This window comes from Trichophyton rubrum, assembly GCF_000151425.1.
Source record: "Trichophyton rubrum CBS 118892 genomic scaffold supercont2.3, whole genome shotgun sequence".
Taxonomy (NCBI): Eukaryota; Fungi; Ascomycota; class Eurotiomycetes; order Onygenales; family Arthrodermataceae; genus Trichophyton; species Trichophyton rubrum.
Window position 1 is genome coordinate 1,473,352 of NW_003456426.1, and position 20,279 is coordinate 1,493,630.

Below are 20,279 nucleotides of genomic sequence, written 5' to 3' on the forward strand. Positions count from 1 at the left end.
AAGGGGCATAAGGAGGGCGAGGAGCCGCCAAAGCAGGGCGAATGACTATCCGGCCTCACGGGCTTCATCAAGAACATCTTTTAGAACATTCATTGTCGCCACAGCTACTCATATAGACGGCTTAAACCACTGAGATTCTCTTTCCGCTTCGTCTCGTCTCTTCCTCGTTTCTTCGTAGTTTTTGATAGCTAAGTCCTCCTGTCGGGTGTGAATCACATGACGGGAATTTTGATGGATATAAAAAGCACCTTGAAGCCTGAAGAACGACAACCGTTCAAGAGGAAAACGAAAACATCAGTAAAATAAAGGGACAAAAGGGAGAGACCATACGGAAGACAAAGCATTGCTCGGATAGCCGCTTTGTGCCTGATCGAGAGGCAGCAGGATGCGACCAGACGGCCCAAGGGATGACTTTGCCGGGCCCGATACAGGGCCAGAGTCCCCGTTCCCCATCCGGATGTCAGGGCCAGTGATCAAGGGCTTCGGAAGAGGCAGCAAGGAGGTGAGAAGAGGCCCTGCACACTTATGCTTTTGTCCGGCGCTTTGGCTATTGTTATGTATTGCCGTCTGTCATTTTTGATATGCGCCACTATCAGCCTGGCTTCCAGAAATACCCGTGGAAGGGGCCGCTAATCTCAATACAAACCCCGCTGAATCTTGATCATACAGCTCAACGTGCTTGATACAATACTAACGAGCCATGTAGCTTGGTATTCCTACTGCAAACATCCCAGCTGAGACGCTGTCAGAGTATCCTAACCTCCAGCTGGGTGTATACTACGGCGTTACGGCCTTGGACCCGGCACAGTTCAAACATACCCGCACTGAAAGTGATGCCGCTGACGAGCCAGCGCATACCGGCACTGACATCTTTCCCTGCGTGCTGAGCATCGGCTATAACCCATTCTATAAGAATACCGTCCGCTCAGTGGTATGCATACATACCCTGTTACTTCCCAGCCTTGATCGTCTAGTTAATTGCTAACTGAGTCCCAGGAAATTCACATCCTACCTCATCTATCAATGGAATCATCTCCGATTTCTGCTGATACATCCGGGCAACGTCCGCTATTTCATCATTTCCCTGATTTTTATGGAACGGCTCTTAACTTGCTTATTCTTGGCTATATCCGACCTGAGTATGATTACGTTAGCCGTGAAGCCTTGATTGATGATATCCGGATAGACTGTGATGTGGCCAGACGTAGTTTGAAACGAAAGGCATACGCTGTCTTTTTGAACGATGTTGACGTTTCTGACGAAAAGGCTAACGAGGCAAGGCGATGGCTCAGGAGGTTTTAGACCGTGTTTGATCGTTTATGAATTTTATATGAACATCGGTCAGCAGGCTTGAAGCGTGGTAAAAAAAATTTTTAAAAATTTCTTTAATTGTCTCTTAAGGCAATTACAAATGGTGACTATGAACTCTGTGCTAGCAGAGAAGGATAGTTGGAAAGAAGGGAAAATCGAGACGGGAAAGAGAAGCATAGAAATCTTAGGTCTAGTTTTAGGAAGAAGCTTAGGTGAAAAGGGGTATGCAATATGAGGACACGCTTTAATGCTAAGCAATAAAAAGAATGGACAAACACCACCCATTTGCTAATCGCAGATCACAGTTGAATGAGGTCAACCTCTGAGAAATCAGGAGGACTTCGACTGAATATGGCTCGACACTTGCCATCCAACGCCTGGTACTCGTTACTAATCCAGATGTGCTTCGTGAGCCGCTGAGTACGGAAGATCTCATCGTCACTCACGCCCATGTCATCTCGTGGTATCCAGATGACTGGGCGTCTCATACGTAGAGCCTCATGCTGGAATGCCCTTTGGACCAGCTGATCACGCTCCTCGGGAGTTAGATCCTCAAGTTCATCGTGGATACCTGAGAACAGGGACTGCCCGATAGCATGAGTTGCTGGGGCCTGTGACTCGGTGTCCATCGCAAGTTTCTTTCGTATAGCCCGGATAGTTGGCATGCTAGGATCAGAGCGTCCACCGAAGAACGGCGAGCGGGTGTTCGATGACCTGTCCGCCCAAGATTTGCGCCTCTGCTCCTTGGGTGAGCTGCTGACGCGGTTGAGTCGAGACCCGAGGAAGAAGGGAGAAGATGGCTCCTGCTGCTGATTATTACACATAGCACTGAGTTCGATTGAGCCGTCCTTCTCACCATCCTCACGCTGGCCATCCTTGTCCAGCTCTTCATCGTCCTCCTCGATTCCGCGTCTGCGACGTTGGGCACGAGCAAACTCTTCATCACGTTGGGTAGCCTCATCCTCCAGGGTGATAGGCAAGTAGAGTGACAAGGGATTGAAAGCTTCGTTTAGGAAGTATTGGAAGAGAATAGTGAGAATCAGGACGATTATCATGCAGATAGCCTGGCCTTCACAAGCAACCTCTTTCTTCTCGTCTCTGACAAGGAAGAACATTCCGATAAGGCAAATCTCCATGACATAAAGACCGGTAAAGAGCTGGTTTATAGCTCGTGGGAAGAGTAGCCCACCCGTATCAAAACGGAATTTGGTAACGTAAAGAGTGTTGTACCGATAGACAACCCAGAAAAGACTGAACGTAAGCACATTGAATACCATGATCAACGGCGAGATGATACAGTAAATCAAACCTGGTCAAATGTTAGCAGTTTTTCAAGTCAGAGAATTCAACAACAATAGAACATACCAATTGACGCCAATGTGGTGTAAACAGGGAAGAAAGTCCCCCATTGCATTTGGTTGAGATTGGTTGCCCTCGCCCACTTCTTCCTAGCGGTATTATCGAGGAGAGGCGCAAGAATGAACCAACTGATCAAGGCGAAGATCTGAACCAGCGCTCCCGCGCTCACAGACATGGCTTGTAGAACCATATAGGAGAAGAAATAGTTGCTAGCCTTGGGTATATTCTGGGCCAAGAGGTCAGGTACACTCAGGACGTTCTTCAGCGAGTCGATTATGGTTGAAAAGCCGGAAGATATTGAGACAACAAGGAATATCTGGACAAAGAGGAAGGCAAAATAGTAGTTTTGTACAGTGAGTTCAATAGCCATGCCTGTGTGGACTCCTTGATTCCGGGACAAGAATCGAAGGACTAGAGGCAGGAGTGCCATCAGGATTGAGAGAAAAAGAGGAGGAAGAATTCCCTGTATAGCAGATATCAACCACTGTGGAAGCTTTCCAAGCCATCGCAGCCATGAGAAATGGTTCTCTAGGTACGATAGCTGTGACAAGAGACCAGTGAAGGCTACGGGAAAGGCCCAGCCAATAACCATAGCTCCGACAATTAGCATCACACCAAAGGTTCTGATATACCGCTCCCACCATCTGATAGACATATTGTCCCATATAACGTCGTCAGGAGAAATTTCTACCATACGAGGAGTCATTTGTTTTGGGATATGATGGCTGACACTTTGACAGGCCATATGAGCTGCAACCTGGTGGTTGAACTGCACAAAGGCCGAATTCATTAGGGGAAACTTCTCGGGATGTTGTTGGTCGATCTCGATCTCGAGATTCAGTCGGGCAAGCTCTTTTCGACAGTGATATATGGTGTCGACCTTCTTACCTAGTAGCGGGAGCGAGGGCATCCAGTCCCAGCCGAAGATAGGCAGACGCATGGTCTCTCGGTCCTTTTCACGGATGTATTTTTTCCAGACGGGCTCACCATAGTCGTCCTCTTGGTACTCTTCGTTGTAAGCCACAGGATACTCCTTGTCGACGTCATATTCGTCCTTTTTCTTGCCATTACCGGTTTGTTCTGTATCAGGAAGAGCTGGGCTGCCACTGACATCAGGACTAGGCGAGGTCAACCGACGACCATCATCGTGACGGTCAAAAACGGTCCCATCCATGCCCATGGGGTGATGACTGGCCTGAGACGAGCTGGAGAGTCTGACATCTGCGTCATCGGCGACATGTCCCGTGTTACCCTGGGTATCTGCAGGGTGGTGGCCACCTGGACGATGAACGCTTCCGCCAATCTTCTTCAAGCCACCTACGACAGTGTGGCCTACCTTAGCACCGACTTGCTGTACTTTGTGACGTTTAGGTTGGAGGAGATCCTGAACAGTGTGGGCTGTCTGGTGAGGGTCCCCAGAGCTGACACCAGCGCCTTCAACAAGCTGAGCAGTTCTGCGATCGTTTTCAGCTTGGATTTGCTGCTTGGTCTCCTTTGACTGTTTCCCTTTCCTGGCTTCGGCCTTGATCTGCTTCAAATGAGCTCGCTTGCATTTCTTGATCAGCTCAGTCTGAGCGGACTCGAGAGTAAAGGCAAGCTGATTTCGTAGCTTGATTTTCGCGTTCAGCTGGTCGAGGTCCCGGTTAAGCCAGATATTACGGACACCTCCGGGGAAAACGTCGAACAGAGAATCAAGTGCTTCAACTGATAACCATCTGCTGGGGATAGAGGTGACCAGCACCGTAGTGGCTGAAGCACGTAGACGGTGCTGGGGAGACGTCAAATAAGACTGTCGTAGGCGTATATAGCCCCTGAACTCGTCGAAGAAGATGCCGCAGACGTAGACGACCACGATGACGGCAAGAATCAGGTGTGCCCAGTACCGCTGGCTGTGTTCAGGCCTGACATTCCCCCATGCCAGCTGATCCAGCCCGGAGACGTTGTACCGAGTCATAAATTCATGGTCTAGCGGGTCTATGGGGCTTGTGTCTCTGCCACCGACCTTGTTGATGGGGATAAGGATAGGAAGGATAACGATCGAGAGCGGAATGAAGATCTTGAGCAGCATCCGTAGATAACGCAGGAAGAAGTAGGCGTCCAGGCCACATTTCTTGATGAACTCCGAGTTCGACGTACGGAATACAGGAATAATCCATCGAAACAGGCCAGCTGGCGACGGCGCAGTCCTCTCTCGCTCGGGGACTAGATATGTGCGCGGTTGGCTATAGCGAAGATCAGCATCGTCAGCAATCAGCACCAGCCAGCAACGCCTACAAATACAACTAAGGAAGAGACTCACTAGATTCTGGTAAGCTTGCTCTTGAGGATGAGGAAGATAACGAATTCGACGGCGAAGACGATGATGGCCGTCGCGAGCGAGGCGAGAAACGTCGAGATCGAGATGCCGCTGGAGCGCTGCCCCGTCCCGCTCTGCTGGTCGATGGCGTCTCCCACGCCGGCCATCCTGCTGGTTCTCACGGAGACGAGCCTGGATGGAGCTGCTGAAGCGATCTGAAGTGCTGGTAAGGAGAGAATCGGCGTGTTTGCTGGGTGTTGCTAGCTGCGCATGGTGGTGATCTTGAGGTCTAGGGACGCAGGTGAAAGACGAAGCTATAAAGATAGTTCAATGGACGCAGAAATGAGAGTGAAGCAAAGAAGAGGGCAAGCAAAGAACTCTTCAGTCACTGCGAACTGGGCCAGCAGCAGGAAGATGTCTCTTTCGCCCTCGTCTTCCGCTTGGTCTGCGCTGGCTGGAGATGAAAGGACAAACAATATAAAACAACACGCCCAAGGATCCAGGGCAGAAGGAAATCACCACCAAAACGAGACCGCAGAGAACGCAGTTAAGGCTCGCCGCACCTCAACCCGGACGATAGCTGGCTTTTCTTATATCCTCAAAGCCCGCCATGACGATGATGGGACCGGCCTGTACGACGGACGCTGTGGCAAGTATGGTCGGTGGAGATGCCAGCGGTTATTGGCCTGCCCGCTGCAAAAAGCCCTGCAGTGTTCAAGCGAAGTACTGGCTCGAGAGGAAAAAGAAAACCTCCACAGGCGGCCGGGATGACATCAAAGGCGCCTGGCGAAACCTCGGCGGCTTCAGGTTGGGCCTGGTGGGCGGCCGGGCAGCGGCCTGAGAGGACGGCCGGTGCTGCAGGACAGGCGCTGTCAGTTGGTGCCGGCGCTTACACTGATGCAACTGTTTCTCAGGGGGTGCTCACTGCTGAGCCCCTCTGCTACGGCTACAGATTGGATAGGTACTGGTTACTGGCAGTGTTTGCTGCTGGCTGGTTCCTGGTCTGGTGCCTGGTAAGCCCTATTCCTGGCTGTGGCGGATGGCCAGCTTCGTCCATCACATTTGATACAGGCTCTTAACTAACTGCTTACCGGTGTAGGATCGTGTCTTTCATGCGATGACGGAGTACTACGAGTCACTCTAAACAATCGGTAACTACTGAGTAGTTAACGACTTAACCAACCTCACTAGCAACTTACTATTTGATTGTGGCTGAGGTGTCTGTGACCTCGGAAGATCTGCATATATACTGTGCACCCGCCCCATATGACATCGAGAGAGTAGGTTGAGCATGCCCGAGCCAATTCCAGAAGATGTCTCTTGTCGTAGAGGTGCTATCTTCGTTATTATAGCACAATAACTATTCATTCGGAGCCTCGAGAAGTGACAGTCTGCTGGTTTGTAGGCTCTTGCCACTGTTATCTGAGCAGCAGAATATGACGAAATCCATACAAATATTCTAAATAATAGCCGTTCGCTTAACACCCGGTCTCTTAATGTTCATTCGGTACTAGAATCGGCGCCAATATGTCAACTGGTTGTGCTGATTGACTGTCCTTGGATATCCTCACCCTCGCCCCCTGGAACTATGACGTTGATATACGAACTCTAAGATTCAGCTTGATATCCTCCAACTAGTTATGGGACGAATCTACCCCAAATTCTCGAGCTGACCATCAAGATGCTAAAGCCCATAAGTAGTCATTATGCTTCCGTTCCCTCAGCCTCTCAGTCCCCGTCAACCAGATAATCTCACTACATCTTACCTGCCAACCATGAAGTCACTCGCTGCGAAAGCTCTCCATCCACGGCGCCATTCGCTGCAGGAGAAGCGCCCGGCGCGATATAGCGAGCCGCTGGGAAATCATAGCGAAGTGCGCTTTTCATGGGATGAAACGGATCCGAACATTGTCATTGCTGCTGACAGCATCAGTTTCGATCCTTTGATATTCGATCAGTTCAGAGAAGAAGGCTTTGATACTGCATTCTTACCATACATGGACAGCCCCAAGAAGTTTGATTCTCAGCTTCAGAGCTTGCAGGACTCAATGGAGTTTGGGAATAGATACGCTATAGTCGGTGGGTCATCAGAACACTCTACGGTGCATCTGTGACATGATTACCTGATGCTAATAGAATCTGTCCTATTTCCAACATTTCACAGCGTATGGTGAAGCTGCATCTCTTGTACTGCAGGCTTGTGTGAAGCCAATGCCTAGACTATGTGCGGTCGTGGCATACTATCCCACTTATATACCCGCCTTTGAATCCAGGAGTATCTCCTCCCTTAAGCTCAAGATACATCTAGCTGGGCGGCAAGCAAAGTTAGGCAAAGAGAGATGCTATGTCTACGCCAATTCCGAAGTTGGATTTGCCCAACACGATCTACCACAATATGACCCAGTTACTGCACGACTAGCTTGGTCACGAACCGTATCCTGTCTCAGAGAAGGATTTGAGATGACTCCAGACCTAGAACCAACGTGGGAGAGACATCTTTTCATGAAATATGCATCCAAAGACCTTGAAGGAACTTTGGATTCTTATGCAGACGGGGCACGTATTAATTACGTCCCTACTTGCACTGGAGGTTAGCATATACTTGTGAATTCCTCTTTAACTGAATACCCAAATTATATACCTTATACTTTATATCTTCCATGAAATCAAGTTTAAATGACGTGCATTGTTCTAGGTATCGGTCATGATGAACTTCGTCGATTCTTTGAGGATGAATTTATCCCTCGAAATCCACCCTCACTACAGGTTCGGCTTATCTCCCGGACTAAAGGCAGTGATCATCTTGTCGACGAAATGTATCTATCCTTCCAACACACACAAGAGATTCCCTGGATTCTCCCGGGTATACCACCAACAAATCTTACCGTGGAGGTAGCCATTGTCAGTGTGGTAAGTTTTCGGGGAGGAAAAATATGTCATGAGAATGTATACTGGGATCAGGCAAGTGTTTTACTCCAGGTTGGGCTGTTGGATGGAACCTATATACCTCCGAGCTTCGATCCTGTTACAAATAGTATTAATGGTCTTCACGGTGTTGCCAAGTTACCTGTGAGCGATGGTAAGAGTGCGAGGAGTATCCTACAGGAGTAAGTGGACGGGAGTTGCCATAATATACCTGTTAATAGCATGTATTTGTAGCTGAAAGGGCTCTAGCTGCTACTTGGACATAGTGAGCCGAAATGATTACATATTTTCATATTTCCTATAATACCAACTCCGGGATCTTCAAGCGATTGAGAAAAATTACAACGACTCAAGTAACGGAGCGAGTTGAGATATCTCAGGGCTCACAGAATGCTTGCTTTTCATCGTCATAACACTGGCTTTCTGCGCTATTGGAATCACATCCTCTAACCGTATTTCTTGATCTCGTCCGCCTCTTCCAAGAGCAGCCATAACTACACCCAGTAGGGTATCACCTGCACCGTTGACACTGACAATATTACTCTCCGAGAGTGTTTCCTCTGGCGGGAACAAACGCATATAAACTCCTCCAACAGGGCTCTCGTCTATCTGTCCTCGACCAAGTATGTACGGAGCATACTCTTTCATGGTCAGTCGCTCATCCCCAGGCCACAATATCTGAGTCAACAGCACTCCCTGAGGACCCAGCTTGGTCAGTATGCATGGTATTAATGGGAGAAGCTGTATGGTTTGCTGAGGTATTCCCTCATTGACAATCTCCGCGTTTGTAAGTGAGATTAGACGGACCCTTGATCCGTTACTGGGCAGCTGGAGGGCATCAATTATCCGCCACCACTCGGGGCTATCAAAGTGGCCTGTATCTCGCGCTGCCGCATGCATAGCTGCTAATTCATATCGGTTCGGAGCAGCGAGGTCAATAACATGGCTATCTGGAGCCATATCAGTCGCTCTTATAACCGGGACGTGACTAGGTGTATCGTTCTGTCGGTAAAATAGCCTCGCGGCCTTTGGTGCGGACACAGGCTCCAGCGCAATTTTGATACCCTGGCGCCTGCAAAGCTGTATCCATTCGCTGGCGGCTTCTGATCCCCAATTTGCGTCCACAACAGCCCATGAAGGCGGCACCACTTGATTCTTGATCAACGGTTCCCAGTAGGCCCGGAAGTTCAGCTTGCTCTCGGGCAGTTCGAGGATACTCATATCTGCCATGGCGATCATTAAATCCTTTTTGGCGTCGTTGACGGCTATGTATTGTGCTGTTCTGGCGTCGGGAGCCGACGGGAGTAGCTGGATGCCTTCGGATTGGAAGAAAGGGTTGTATGCGTCTTGTATTGTGTCCAAGGCACTTCGGCCGCTGATATCGTCTGCAACCACGCTGCAGAACATCACGGAGCTCCCCATATAACTTGCTGCAAGGGCTACGTTGTGTCCAACACCTCCTAGAGTCTGGGTTATGATTGAAGGGTTTGAGGTTTGTAGCTTCGGTGAACCATCTGAAGGCCCATTTGATAGCGGTGTATAGTCACAGGCTAGGTCAACTGCAAGAGAGCCTGCTACCAGCAGCTCTGGCTCTTCTTGTTCAACTTCCTGTGTTGAAGGAGTATTTGTAAATTCAACAGAGGATTGGACACTATCTTGACTCTCTTCGACATGAGCTTGATTTATTGAAATGTTGCCAGCTACACTGCTATATCTAATAAGAAAACGAACATAACAATCAGCCTGCTAGTCCTCGTAGCCCCCAGTAAAGACCAAAGGAGTGCCAGCTCACCCATCCACATCTTTGCCATTTTCCGATTCCAGCTTTGCAAGCTCGATAGCTACTTTGGTGCCAACCTCTACGTTGTATTCGACGAGGGCTCTGTTTGTAGCCACGCTACGTCCACCACTGAGCTCTTCAATCTTTGCCAAGACGTAGGGAGTGTTGTCACTCCCCTGGATGCCTTCAATATGGGCAAGTTCAATAGCTCGAGAGATGATAGCATCCATTTCTGGCTTGGGGAACGAGTGCTCTTCTGGCACCGGGTTGGTGAAGAGCATACCAGACTTGAGCTGCAGCTGTGACTGAGCATCTGGAAAGAAGTTAGATGGAGCAAACTTGATATAAGATGCAAAGACTTACAGATGATAGCAGCAGCGTCCTGAGCATTCTGGATGACCCTGGGTGCTTTAATACCACTGTCACGAGTGAAAAATGCTGGGAAATCAATATCTCCCTTGCGTCCGTCTGCAAAGGCAGCAACAACAACACCTTCGGTCTCTAGATACTCAAGAGTCCGCTGGATATCTAGGAAGCTCTTACAGCCAGAGCTGACCACAGCAACTGGTGTACGGCCCAGTTCAGTGAGATCGGCTGGTACAATGTCAGTATCTCAGCCTTGTATCCTGAGTTTGGAGGATCTCACCTGAGATATCCATGGTAGTCTCTCCTCCACGGTGTACACCGCCTATACGCATATTAGAAATGCTCTGCAATAACGTATATAGTTAAGTAGATGGCCTACCTAGTCCTCCAGTAGCAAAGACCTTGATTCCTGCCAAATGAGCCAGAATCATAGTCCCAGCAATCGTGGTTCCGCCGTTCATCAGGCTTCCCCGAATGCCCTAGGATAAGGGTCAACATCAACGCCAGGCAATAACCACTGCGTACAAAAGCCACCCTTACAGCTCCACAGATGTATCCAAGGTCCCGGCGGGATACCTTGTGCACTTTTGTCCTTTGTGAGGTCGACGCGAGCTCTGTCAACTCCGTCTGATTCATCCCAACGCGAGCAACGCCGTCAATAACCCCAATAGTAGCTGGCACGCCGCCTTTCGATCTCACTATGGACTCAAGACGCATGGCAAGATCCACGTTATCAGGGTACGGGAATCCTACCGACATCAGTTAGTATAATCTCATTGGCTTGTAGCATATAACTAGGGCATACCATGGGTGTAGATGGTTGTCTCCAGCGCAACGACAGGCTTCCCCGTAGCAATTGCATCCTCGACCTCCTCGGACACCTTCAGAAACTTGTTTAACCCCGCCAGCGCCGGCCGGCTATACTGACGAGCAGCGCGCCATGCCGGCGCTCTAAGAAAGCTGCGAGCGAGCGCACTGCTGGCGCGCAAGACGGGCGTAGTAGACATGGCAGAGGCAGAGTAGAGCAACGAGACAGCCAGCCAGTGACCATATCAGAGACCTTTTTCTTCTCGTCCTGATGGTTCCTGCAGCATTGCCGTGCCTTTTATACTGATCTTCGCCCTGCTTTCGTCCCTGGCCGCTCGGTTGTTGGTGTTTCGACCGGAGTTTGCCCGGCGCCGCAATTAGTGTCGACTTGAAGCCAGCAAACTAACTAGTTAACTAATGGTCATGTATGTTAGCTCAACTATACGGGTGTCCAGCAGACAAGAAACTACACGACGACAGCGACCCAGCATCAACAGTATTTGCTCGATAAGTGGCAGGCCTCGAGTGGCCGTTGGACGCTCACAGTCGCCATGAAGCTGCTCGCCGCGCTGCTGCTCTCGTGCGGCCTCGTCTCTGCGACGGCCGCAAACACCACGGCTACAGAGCCCGCTATCCAGGTCCTTCCGAAAAACTTCAGGCCGCCGCAGGTCTTTCGGAATAACAATCTAGTGCGCATAATCAATTTGGAGAAGAGCTATGTGCGGGAGTCTATCAATGTTGTGGTTGAGAATGTCGACAAGCGGCCGCAGTCAGAGTACTATGTGGCCTTTCCAACAGACACAACCAACAAAGTCGGCGGCCTCGAAGGCTGGCCAAAGGACTCAGAAGAGAAGAAGAAGTTCACAGTCACCTCGACACGGCAGATTCCCTCAAGGTGAGCCCTATTTATTGCGAAAAAGGGTAGAAAAGAAAAGGGTTCTGACAGTTGGCTATAGCTCGCATCAATACTTCATCATACACCTCCATCAGCCCCTCGAACCGGCCGCAAAGCTGACCCTGACGCTGTCATACCACCTGCAATCCGCTCTTACTCCTATTCCTGCTGCAATTGAACAGGATGGCAAGCAATATCTCTCCTATACCTTCCCGCAGTTCGTGCCGTCCGCCTACACCACCAACAAGCAGAAGACGACCGTCAAGTTCCGTGGCACAGATGTTCCGGACTACACTCGACCTACCACTCTCAAGTCCGAAGAGGACCCTAAGCGTGAGGGTAGCACCTTTACTTATGGTCCGTACGATATGGAAGTCAAGCCGGGCACCAGTGCACCCATCACCGTCCGTTACGAGTACACTAGACCCGTGGTGACGTGCACTCGCCTCGAGCGTGATATCGAGATATCCCACTGGGGCGGTAATATGGCCACTGAAGACCGATTCTGGTTCAGAAACGACGCCGCCAAACTCACCAAGCAGTTCTCCCGAGTTGAATGGACCAAGAAGCAGTTCCACAACGCACAGAGCGTAGCCTTGAACCTGATCAGAGTGCCCCTTGCTCCAGGGTCTGTCAACCCTTACTTCATTGACGACATCGGCAATGTCTCGACCAGCCGATTCCTACCGGCTACAGAAACTCGTCTCGGCCTCTTGGATTTACGCCCACGTTACCCCATCTTCGGGGACTGGAAGTACAGCTTCAAAATCGGCTGGAATAACCCACTCTCCAGCGTTTTGCGGAAACAGAAAACCGGCTCTGGCGAGTCCTACGTCCTCAAAGTGCCGTTCATTGAGGGGCCAAAGATTCCTGAGGGTGTTCAGTACCAGGACTTGGAAATTAGAATCATTCTGCCCGAGGGGGCTGAGAACGTTAAGTACGAGATAGTTGACGGACTGGGTATTCCCAACCATATCCGTTCTGAAATTTCATTCTACAAGACCTTTTTAGATACCAAGGGCAGAACTGTCCTGAATATCTCTACTACCAAGGTTGGAGATGAGGCTAAGGATGGGTTCATCATCGTATGTCCTCCCCATCATACTCCGTGCCTGCGTACCCAAACTAACCATGGAAATTAGGTAACATACAACTATCCTTTCCTGGCTGCCTTCAGAAAACCATTGAGCATTTTCGGCGCTATCCTTGCAGTCTTCACTGCCGCATGGGTCCTGGGTAATATTGACGTTAGCATTAAAAGGAGGTAGACCATCTATGTGGCTCATTTTTATACCTTGAATCTTATTGTACACTCTACCATCTAGATTGCCCCTCACAATGAAAAATCATTACTTTTATGATATGTATTGGAATAAAATAGGTGAAAAGATGAAGTTTATTTATTGCTAACCAAAACACGCTGTCAACGCCAAAGCCGATAAGTGAAGTATTATCAAACCAAAACACATACATGAACACCAAGTATCAAAGTCAAGCTATATAGGCAACAGGTATCAAATCAAAAGGAAACAAGAAATAGAGATACAGAAATAGATAGAGGCGCTTTTCCAATAGGACTGTGACAGTGAGCATATATAGATGCACATAGATCATCATTTAATGCTTGTGTATATATATGAGTAAATCGATCAGATGCCAATGGCAAGCCCACTACTTACTACTGGCAATCACTAGTGTTCCGGTGTTGTTGGCACTTCCGCCAGGCCCAAACAGTCCACCTGCTTTGGCTCTTAGGGAGAAGTTAATGATGACCGAGACGATCACACCAAGACAGAGGATAGTTGGACCCCATTTCTCATGGTACACGTTCTTGACGTCTCGCTGCTTACGAATCTTATCGACTCGCCACATGTATAACAGGAAACTGTATACAAGGAGTAGACAGGCCATGACGGTGAACGCCCAGGCAGTGATGATGCTGATTTTGTCGTGCCCAAAGTTGAGAAGCGTGAGAGCAATCCCGCTCACCCAGATAGAGAATTCAAGCCATGAGAGGAACGTACGTTCAACGGCGAAGAACACCTTGGGCTCGACTCGAACTGGAACATGGATTCCTGCAATGATGTTAGAAGAGATTCAAGTGAATAGAATAGTTAAGAACAGCTTACTCTTGCCCTTAGGGGCTTTGAACCTCTTCACCTGGATGTCATCTCCTAGAATACGACGGTTGCGGCCACCACCAGCACCTTCGGGTAGCTCAGTAGGTTGGGGGAACGGGCGAAGATAGCTCAAGAACTGGATGGTATTGCGCCCAGCCGACTTGAGGTTATATTTGGTAAGCTTATAGTAGTACTGCAAGCCACCAACCTGTCTGGCCTCCTCCAACTCGTCCTGAGCATTAGATTCATCCTCGGAGTCATATAAGGGGTAGTCATTGCCACCAAGAAGACCGTCAGCGGCTATACGCTCTTCAATATCAAGAAGGTTGCCAGGAGCAACCATGTTATTGGTCTCATTCGCGGTATATCCGTTGGCCTCGTCGCCTTGGCTGTCATGGTACTGCATACCATTTCCAGCAGCACCGTTTGTCTGAGTGGTTACATCAGTACCATCTACCCGAATTCCACCTTCATCGTCAGAATCGTCATCCTCTAGCATGTCATCGCTGGTTGACTGGTTAGACTGAACGGGACGTTCTATACCAAATCCTGGAGTGATGGGCTTGCGGATATCAACGTCCATCTGGGGCATCCAGAAGGGAAGCAGATTGATACGATCTGGCATGAGGGTTGCGGTTCCATGAATGAATTTACTAAACTTAGGCACGGCTTCAACTAGATGGCTTGAAGTAAGCTCCTTAATCCACTGTGGAGGCTCTTGACCGGCTTGTGTCTGAAGCTTGACTTCAAGCACGGCGTAAGGAAACCGCTCAATATCTGCGGCGGGGAGCTGCTTGAATGGGTAGTCAATTCCAATATCCATTCGGCGCCAGTTCTGACCACAGCGTTGACGGCCATCGAGGTTGTCTTCTCGGATCATAGTTAGTTCAGTGTCGAGGGAGACGCGAACTCTGGCGTCGCCAGGAAGCTGGAAGGCGGTTCGATGGTAGAACGATCTGTTTACGGGGACGAGTTGCCGGGTAATAACACGGTACTGGATCTCTCGAGCGAGCTGCTCCCAGTCCGCGATCTGCTTTTCGCTCTTCTTTCCTTCCTTGCGTGCTTTTTCGAAGATAGATTCCACAGTCATACGCCCTTCCAGGTAGGCATTGACGTATTTCTCTTTAATCGGGAATCGAGCCTTGACAGATTTCTCTCCAGTCCAGTCCTCGCGATGTGTCTTACGCTCGACGAATATTTGATCATTCTCCATTCCGCCGTACCATCTTAGGCGAATGGCTTCAGCTCCTTCGGTCTTCTTCAATCGCCCGGTATAGAGTTCCCAGGTATCGGTATTATCAAAGTAAATTGAAGAGATGGCAGCATCACTTTCTTCGAATTCCTTTGACGCATTGAAGACAAGAACAGGCAGATGCTTCAAGATGATAAGCTTGAGCTCTGTGATGTTGTCTGGGTGGACCCAGTACTTGGTGGTTTGGCGGACAAAATTCTGTTGCGACCCACCAGCAGCGCTGTCTCCCTCCACAGGGTGACCTTTGGTCCTGACCAGATCATACAGCTTGGACAGTTTGACCACAAAGGCGTCGTAATTGTCCTTGAAAAATGGCTTTGCTCTCAGGCGGGTAGCGAAAACTGGTCGGAGACACCAGCTAGTTTGTTTCTATTCAACGTTGGCCGACTGATCAACAAATGGGAATAAAATACCCAATTGGGAAAAAGGAACACTTACATCGTGCTTTTTAATGATCTTCTGGAAACCAGTGTAGTTCAGCTGGGTATACTTTGCAAGATCATGGACGTCTGCAATAATATCACTGAGGTCTTCCTCGAGTAGCAAAAAGTCATCGTCGGAAGGAGGAGGCTGTCGGTTTCTCACTGACCCGCTGGTAGCGGTGGCCTGGTCCAGTCGCCCAACCACCTCGCTCACCTCTTTATCGCTGGCCTTGATCCGCCGAACGATCTCATCGCTCTTCACTTTCTGGAAGGTGAAAACCTTGTCGAGCTCGCTCTCCAGCAGAGCAACGAACCGTCTCTCGTCCTCTTCGGTCCATGGCTTGCGTTTTGGCGAAGGGTTTTCAAGCGTCGGTTCAGTCTCAAATGGCGTCTTCAACGCATCTTTAAGGTCCTCATAGGCAATGTAATGCCAGGCGTACTCTTTAATCAGTGACGAACGCAGCTGCTGCCCGAACCTATCGTCAAAGAAAACAGATACAATCAGCATTCAGGTCTTCTTCCATCTCGTCTTCCTCTCTTTCCAAGGAAAACAAGCAACGAGCGACGGCTGGGGAGAAAGAAACGTTAAAATACGGGGGGATAAGAGGGCAGCAAGCCGAGCAGACATACCTCATCGTAGCTTCGAACTGACGGCTACGAGCTCTCCAGAATCGGGGTTTCTCAACGACAGACTGCAAGGCACGGCGATGAAGACTGACGGGAGGAGGAGAAGGTCCCGGGAGAGGAGAGTCAACTTCGCCTGCGCATTAACACCAGGATACCTTGCGCTTGGTTGATTGCACCAAGCTTAGCTAGCTCCTCGCAGGTTCAAAGTCCCCACCGCCGCCTGTCGCCACCAGACGGGACGACTCAACACGAGATCGTGCAGCGAATCCGGCGAGACCGCGAAAAAAGAGGCGAATCGAAAGCGACGAAGAAGCAAAAGAAGTTTCTGCGACAAGCGGGTCAGGTGATGTCCACCAATGGGGATAAGGCTTTCAGTCACGTGAAAACAAGGTTGCCGCCCGGTGGGGCACGGGCCATAGTTTATCCGAGGCTAACTTGACGTCAATACTGCTTAGTAAGCACGCCGGCGCGTGTATAGGGCGTCTATAGAGTATACTGAGCAGAATGTACTAAAAGAGAGGTGTCAGTTGTTGCTGGGATATGGAAGGGTGCAACATAGTAAAAGGTATCATCTACTCTATGGTCTAGATAGTCCCCAAGACACGGCGAATGCTCCGCCTGGCACCCTCGCCAACAACATTGATCAGACCTTCAGTCTCAAGCGACTTGACAGCCTCCATAAACTCAGCCCCTTCGACAGGGACGGTGCCTTCGTTCAGCTTCCTCAGCACATCAGCCCATCGAGCCCCTGTACCGCGTCCGCCAAGCTCGTCTACTATTGCCAGGATGGCCTTTTTCATGTCATCTCGCAATCTTCGCTCTCGTGCAGTTGTACCTTCTGTCAGTAGGCTCATATCAATTAGGCCTGTGCGAGCATCTGTAGCAGCTTGCTTCAGGGCAGATCGGATGAGTCTGACTGCTTCTTCGACATCGTCTGCCGTTACTTCTTCAGAGAGTCTCATTCTTGCATGAGCCTCGGAGAGACGGATCATAGACTCCAGTTGGCGTGTAGTAGCAGTGATGCGGCGCTCCGCTGCTCGGATGTCATCTCCTAGCTTACGCATAGCAACATATGCGTCTGTAAGCGCCGCTCCTGCAGCGGGGGTGAGCTTGGGTGAAATGCGTGTCTTTGCATAGGTGATGTAACTGGTAAGGAATTCGATGGGCTAGCGAATAAATTAGTACACGTTTCACATATTATTTAGACGGGGAAGGGTCGAATCTTACCAATATCTCCTCAGACGAGCCTGTCTCAGGCGCGTCTTCTAGGTACATTCCTACCATATGCTTTGCCAAGCGACGATCATTCTGCTCGTCCACGCGGTCGAGGACAAGGTACACCAAGTCAAATCGGGAAAGGAGAGTAGGGGGTAAGTCGATATTCTGGGGTACGGAGAGATTAGGGTTGTATCTGCTTCCAATTGGATTGGCTGAGGCAAGAATACTAGTTCTTGCGTTCAAGGTGGTGATAATGCCAGCCTTTGCAATGGACACTGTCTGTTGTTCCATGACTTCATGGAGAACTGATCGGGTAGCGTCGTTCATCTTATCGAATTCATCAATACAACAAACGCCTCCATCAGACAGGACCAAAGCACCAGACTCCAACACCAGCTGCTTGGATTCCGGATCTCGAGTCACGTAGGCTGTTAAACCGACTGCAGACGAACCCTTGCCGCTGGTATATATACCTCGAGGTGCAATCTTATGCACATACTTAAGCAGCTGTGACTTCGATGTTGAAGGGTCTCCACAGAGCAGAACATTAATATCTCCTCGGTATCTGGGGTTTCCGCCCTTCTCGAAAGTCTTGTTTGTCCCTCCAAAAAGCTGTAGGAGGATGCCCTTCTTAACATCTTCCATCTCGTAAATGCTGGGGGCCAACGACCGAGCCAGCAATTCATACACATCTGGCCGAGCCGCAGTTTGCCTGATTTTCTCTTCTTCTTCCTGTGAAATCTTCCGCACTTGGTCGACTTCCCGGGCAACTTTTTCTGAGAGTTCCTGCTCCACTGTCGACGCATCAATTCCAAGTTTCTTCTTGTCTATCTTTTGAACATGCAAGACATCAACATAAGTCTTAAAAAGCGCTTTTGTGCTTCGTTGTCGCGGGTTAACTCGAACTGCGCTGGATCGGAAGATACCAGTGACCTCTATTCTATCACCAGCTCTACACATGTCCACCAATTCATCATATACACAGAGCGATACTGAATGAGGTGTTTGGCCATCTGGGATTGAGTCTGGCGTTTCTTGGAGACGGATGATTTGTTTATCGGCAAATCTGCAGCGGTTATGGATCAACTGCATTGAGTTCTGTGTATCACAAAGCTGTCGTGGGCAGCGCGTAGGTTCGGCAATTCTTCCCCGATCGATCTCAACTCTGACACAGTGGAAACATACATCGCATCGGAAAAATGCTGCAAAGTTTGTTAATATTAGAAGTTTACGGGTAAAATAGATAGAATAATATGTACCTTCTTTCATATCCGGTATGACGGGAGTTGCTCGGATGACAAGACCCTTTACACTTATAAGGTGGTCTAGGTCTATTGATCGTCAGATATAGGAGTAACATCTGGTGGGGAAAAGCTAAAACATACCAACCGGATCCAAGTCTCTCATGTTTGTAGACTTATCCAAGCCAAACGGAAAGACCTTGTATGGTCTGCTTTCAATATCTGCTAGAATACTAGAAGAATCCTGTTGAGCAGGGGCGTTACCATTTCCATCGGCGTCTGAGGTATGGAATGCAGGAATAGAGCTAGTATCTCTCGCAGCTGCCGCTGGTCTTCGCTGATTGCTTTGCCGCGCACGCTCTATCTCCTCCCCAGTCAACACAACCATGACATCCTTAAGGCATTGATCCATAATTGGGACTATTTCCTGAGGGTAATATTGAATATGATGCCATAATTTGATGGTGGGCGGAAAGGCCTTGAGATTTCGGAGATCAAGGTTGAGGCCATTGACACCAAGCTGTCGCATTTCGTTCAACATCCTGACATATTCCTTCTCATCTGCAGAAGAGCCTAATGCACGGATTTCAGCTTCAGTAGCACCATCGTAGATCATACGGTGTTTCCGAGCAAAGTTGTAAAGAAAGTTTTTGAACGATTCAAATGCATCAGTGATAGCTATATTTGTACCCCATATGTATCGTGTAGAAGTCCCTCCTAGAATGTCTGCCTCTGATGTGTCGGGGTTGAGGTTGGAGAATGTAGCATCAGACAGCGGCTCACGGTTGCGGACTGGCATACCGCTTTCATCCACAAACAATGTCCTGCGCCTGGTACCGGTGGTAGAGAACGCATCTGAATGGATATCGCCTCTTCGTGTAGTAATAGCATTGGGGTTAGGAGAACGGAGAAATAAGCCACTGCTGCTGGTGGGTATATCATTCCGTCGAGTTTGACTGTTTCCTGGTCGTCCTGGACTGGAACTCGACATGTACCTTATAGGCGAAGAGTCTATGTAGGAATTAGTACAATTAGACAACACTTTACATAGCCAACAGGACAAACCTTCAACTAATGGGCGAGTAGGCCGTGGAGTAGTGTCACGATCGCCTAGAGGAGAAGATGGCATCGGTGAGCTTCGGTCTGGCGCAGCATTGGCTGCAGACCCGGCCCCGGCTGGAGACGACTGGAAGAAAATAGGCGATGAGGATGGGACCCCATTGTCAGCTACTCTCCGGTTGCGAGGCGTAGTAGTCTGGTCTGGGTTGTTCTGAGTCTGGCGAGAAGGGGCGGGGCTGGAGATAACCACCTGCGGTTGCGCAGTGCCCCTGGACGGAGTAGAGTTAGCAGACGACTGCGATGGACGTCCACGACGACGAGACGACGAAGGTGTAGACATGATCAATTACAATCACAGTAAATGACATTCAACATGAAGTCATTCCGGTCGTGAAGCTGTGGTTGGTGCTTTCGCTGGCGAAGAAAGCCGGAGGTTCAAAAGATTTTGTTTGATGCGAAATCGTCGCGCTTCTTCTTTGGGACGCGAAGCGCGTTAAGTGGTGTATTAGGTAAGCGCGCGCCAACAAGCGCACTCAAAAAGACGGCCTCCGGACGATGAAAAGTGTCTGAAAAAGAAACGATCAGAATAATTCTTCTAATA

The 20,279-nt window shown here is 49.5% G+C and overlaps 9 protein-coding genes across 12 annotated transcripts; 4 read left to right on the plus strand and 5 right to left on the minus strand.

Moving 5' to 3' along the window:
* The first annotated feature begins 164 nt into the window (after positions 1-164).
* On the plus strand, positions 165-1,351 carry TERG_03281 (uncharacterized protein). Its single transcript, XM_003236184.2, has 3 exons — positions 165-502; positions 707-931; positions 997-1,351. The coding sequence occupies exons 1-3, from the start codon at positions 386-388 to the stop codon at positions 1,300-1,302; spliced, it is 648 nt and encodes a 215-aa protein (XP_003236232.1). The 5' UTR covers positions 165-385; the 3' UTR covers positions 1,303-1,351.
* Positions 1,352-1,610: 259 nt separating this feature from the next.
* Positions 1,611-5,526, minus strand: TERG_03282 (uncharacterized protein; the record flags this gene model as incomplete). Its single annotated transcript, XM_047748059.1, has 4 exons — positions 4,970-5,526; positions 3,607-4,892; positions 2,677-3,558; positions 1,611-2,620 (listed from the first exon to the last, which is right to left on the minus strand). The coding sequence occupies exons 1-4, from the start codon at positions 5,131-5,133 to the stop codon at positions 1,611-1,613; spliced, it is 3,342 nt and encodes a 1,113-aa protein (XP_047604033.1). The 5' UTR covers positions 5,134-5,526.
* A 108-nt stretch (positions 5,527-5,634) lies between these two features.
* TERG_11977 (uncharacterized protein) lies at positions 5,635-6,110 on the plus strand (the record flags this gene model as incomplete). The annotated part of the gene is made up of 2 exons (XM_047751006.1): positions 5,635-5,979; positions 6,066-6,110. 2 exons carry the CDS (start codon positions 5,635-5,637, stop codon positions 6,108-6,110), a joined length of 390 nt encoding a protein of 129 aa, XP_047605895.1.
* Positions 6,111-6,672: 562 nt separating this feature from the next.
* On the plus strand, positions 6,673-8,077 carry TERG_03283 (uncharacterized protein; the record flags this gene model as incomplete). The annotated part of the gene is made up of 3 exons (XM_047748060.1): positions 6,673-7,045; positions 7,131-7,556; positions 7,662-8,077. The coding sequence occupies 3 exons, from the start codon at positions 6,673-6,675 to the stop codon at positions 8,075-8,077; spliced, it is 1,215 nt and encodes a 404-aa protein (XP_047604034.1).
* A 153-nt stretch (positions 8,078-8,230) lies between these two features.
* TERG_03284 (uncharacterized protein) lies at positions 8,231-11,177 on the minus strand (the record flags this gene model as incomplete). The annotated part of the gene is made up of 7 exons (XM_003236187.2): positions 10,843-11,177; positions 10,578-10,786; positions 10,417-10,516; positions 10,318-10,359; positions 10,035-10,265; positions 9,684-9,984; positions 8,231-9,605 (listed from the first exon to the last, which is right to left on the minus strand). Exons 1-7 carry the CDS (start codon positions 11,042-11,044, stop codon positions 8,231-8,233), a joined length of 2,460 nt encoding a protein of 819 aa, XP_003236235.1. The 5' UTR covers positions 11,045-11,177.
* A 384-nt stretch (positions 11,178-11,561) lies between these two features.
* TERG_03285 (uncharacterized protein) lies at positions 11,562-13,007 on the plus strand (the record flags this gene model as incomplete). The annotated part of the gene is made up of 2 exons (XM_047748061.1): positions 11,562-12,824; positions 12,882-13,007. The coding sequence occupies 2 exons, from the start codon at positions 11,562-11,564 to the stop codon at positions 13,005-13,007; spliced, it is 1,389 nt and encodes a 462-aa protein (XP_047604035.1).
* A 403-nt stretch (positions 13,008-13,410) lies between these two features.
* Positions 13,411-16,168, minus strand: TERG_03286 (uncharacterized protein; the record flags this gene model as incomplete). Of its 4 annotated transcripts, none has more annotated exons than XM_047748062.1 (3): positions 13,411-13,814; positions 13,869-15,480; positions 15,550-16,041. In XM_047748062.1, 3 exons carry the CDS (start codon positions 16,039-16,041, stop codon positions 13,411-13,413), a joined length of 2,508 nt encoding a protein of 835 aa, XP_047604036.1. The 4 variants fall into 4 exon arrangements, with proteins under 4 accessions (XP_047604036.1, XP_047605897.1, XP_003236237.2 ...); XM_003236189.2 differs by lacking the exon at positions 13,411-13,814 and adding an exon at positions 16,164-16,168 and having other exon boundaries at positions 13,837-15,480; positions 15,550-16,009; XM_047749545.1 differs by lacking the exon at positions 15,550-16,041 and having other exon boundaries at positions 13,869-15,072.
* Positions 16,169-16,744: 576 nt separating this feature from the next.
* Positions 16,745-18,647, minus strand: TERG_11978 (uncharacterized protein; the record flags this gene model as incomplete). Its single annotated transcript, XM_047751007.1, has 2 exons — positions 16,745-17,326; positions 17,388-18,647. 2 exons carry the CDS (start codon positions 18,645-18,647, stop codon positions 16,745-16,747), a joined length of 1,842 nt encoding a protein of 613 aa, XP_047605898.1.
* Positions 18,648-18,752: 105 nt separating this feature from the next.
* TERG_11979 (uncharacterized protein) lies at positions 18,753-20,018 on the minus strand (the record flags this gene model as incomplete). Its single annotated transcript, XM_047751008.1, has 1 exon — positions 18,753-20,018. One exon carries the CDS (start codon positions 20,016-20,018, stop codon positions 18,753-18,755), a length of 1,266 nt encoding a protein of 421 aa, XP_047605899.1.
* Positions 20,019-20,279: the final 261 nt, after the last annotated feature.

Coding starts and splice junctions, on each gene's coding strand:
- TERG_03281 (XM_003236184.2), top strand. CDS start 386: ATGCGACCAGACGGCCCAAGGGATGACTTTGCCGGGCCCGATACAGGG. Junction 503..706: donor TCGGAAGAGGCAGCAAGGAG/GTGAGAAGAGGC, acceptor CGAGCCATGTAG/CTTGGTATTCCTACTGCAAA. Junction 932..996: donor AGAATACCGTCCGCTCAGTG/GTATGCATACAT, acceptor ACTGAGTCCCAG/GAAATTCACATCCTACCTCA.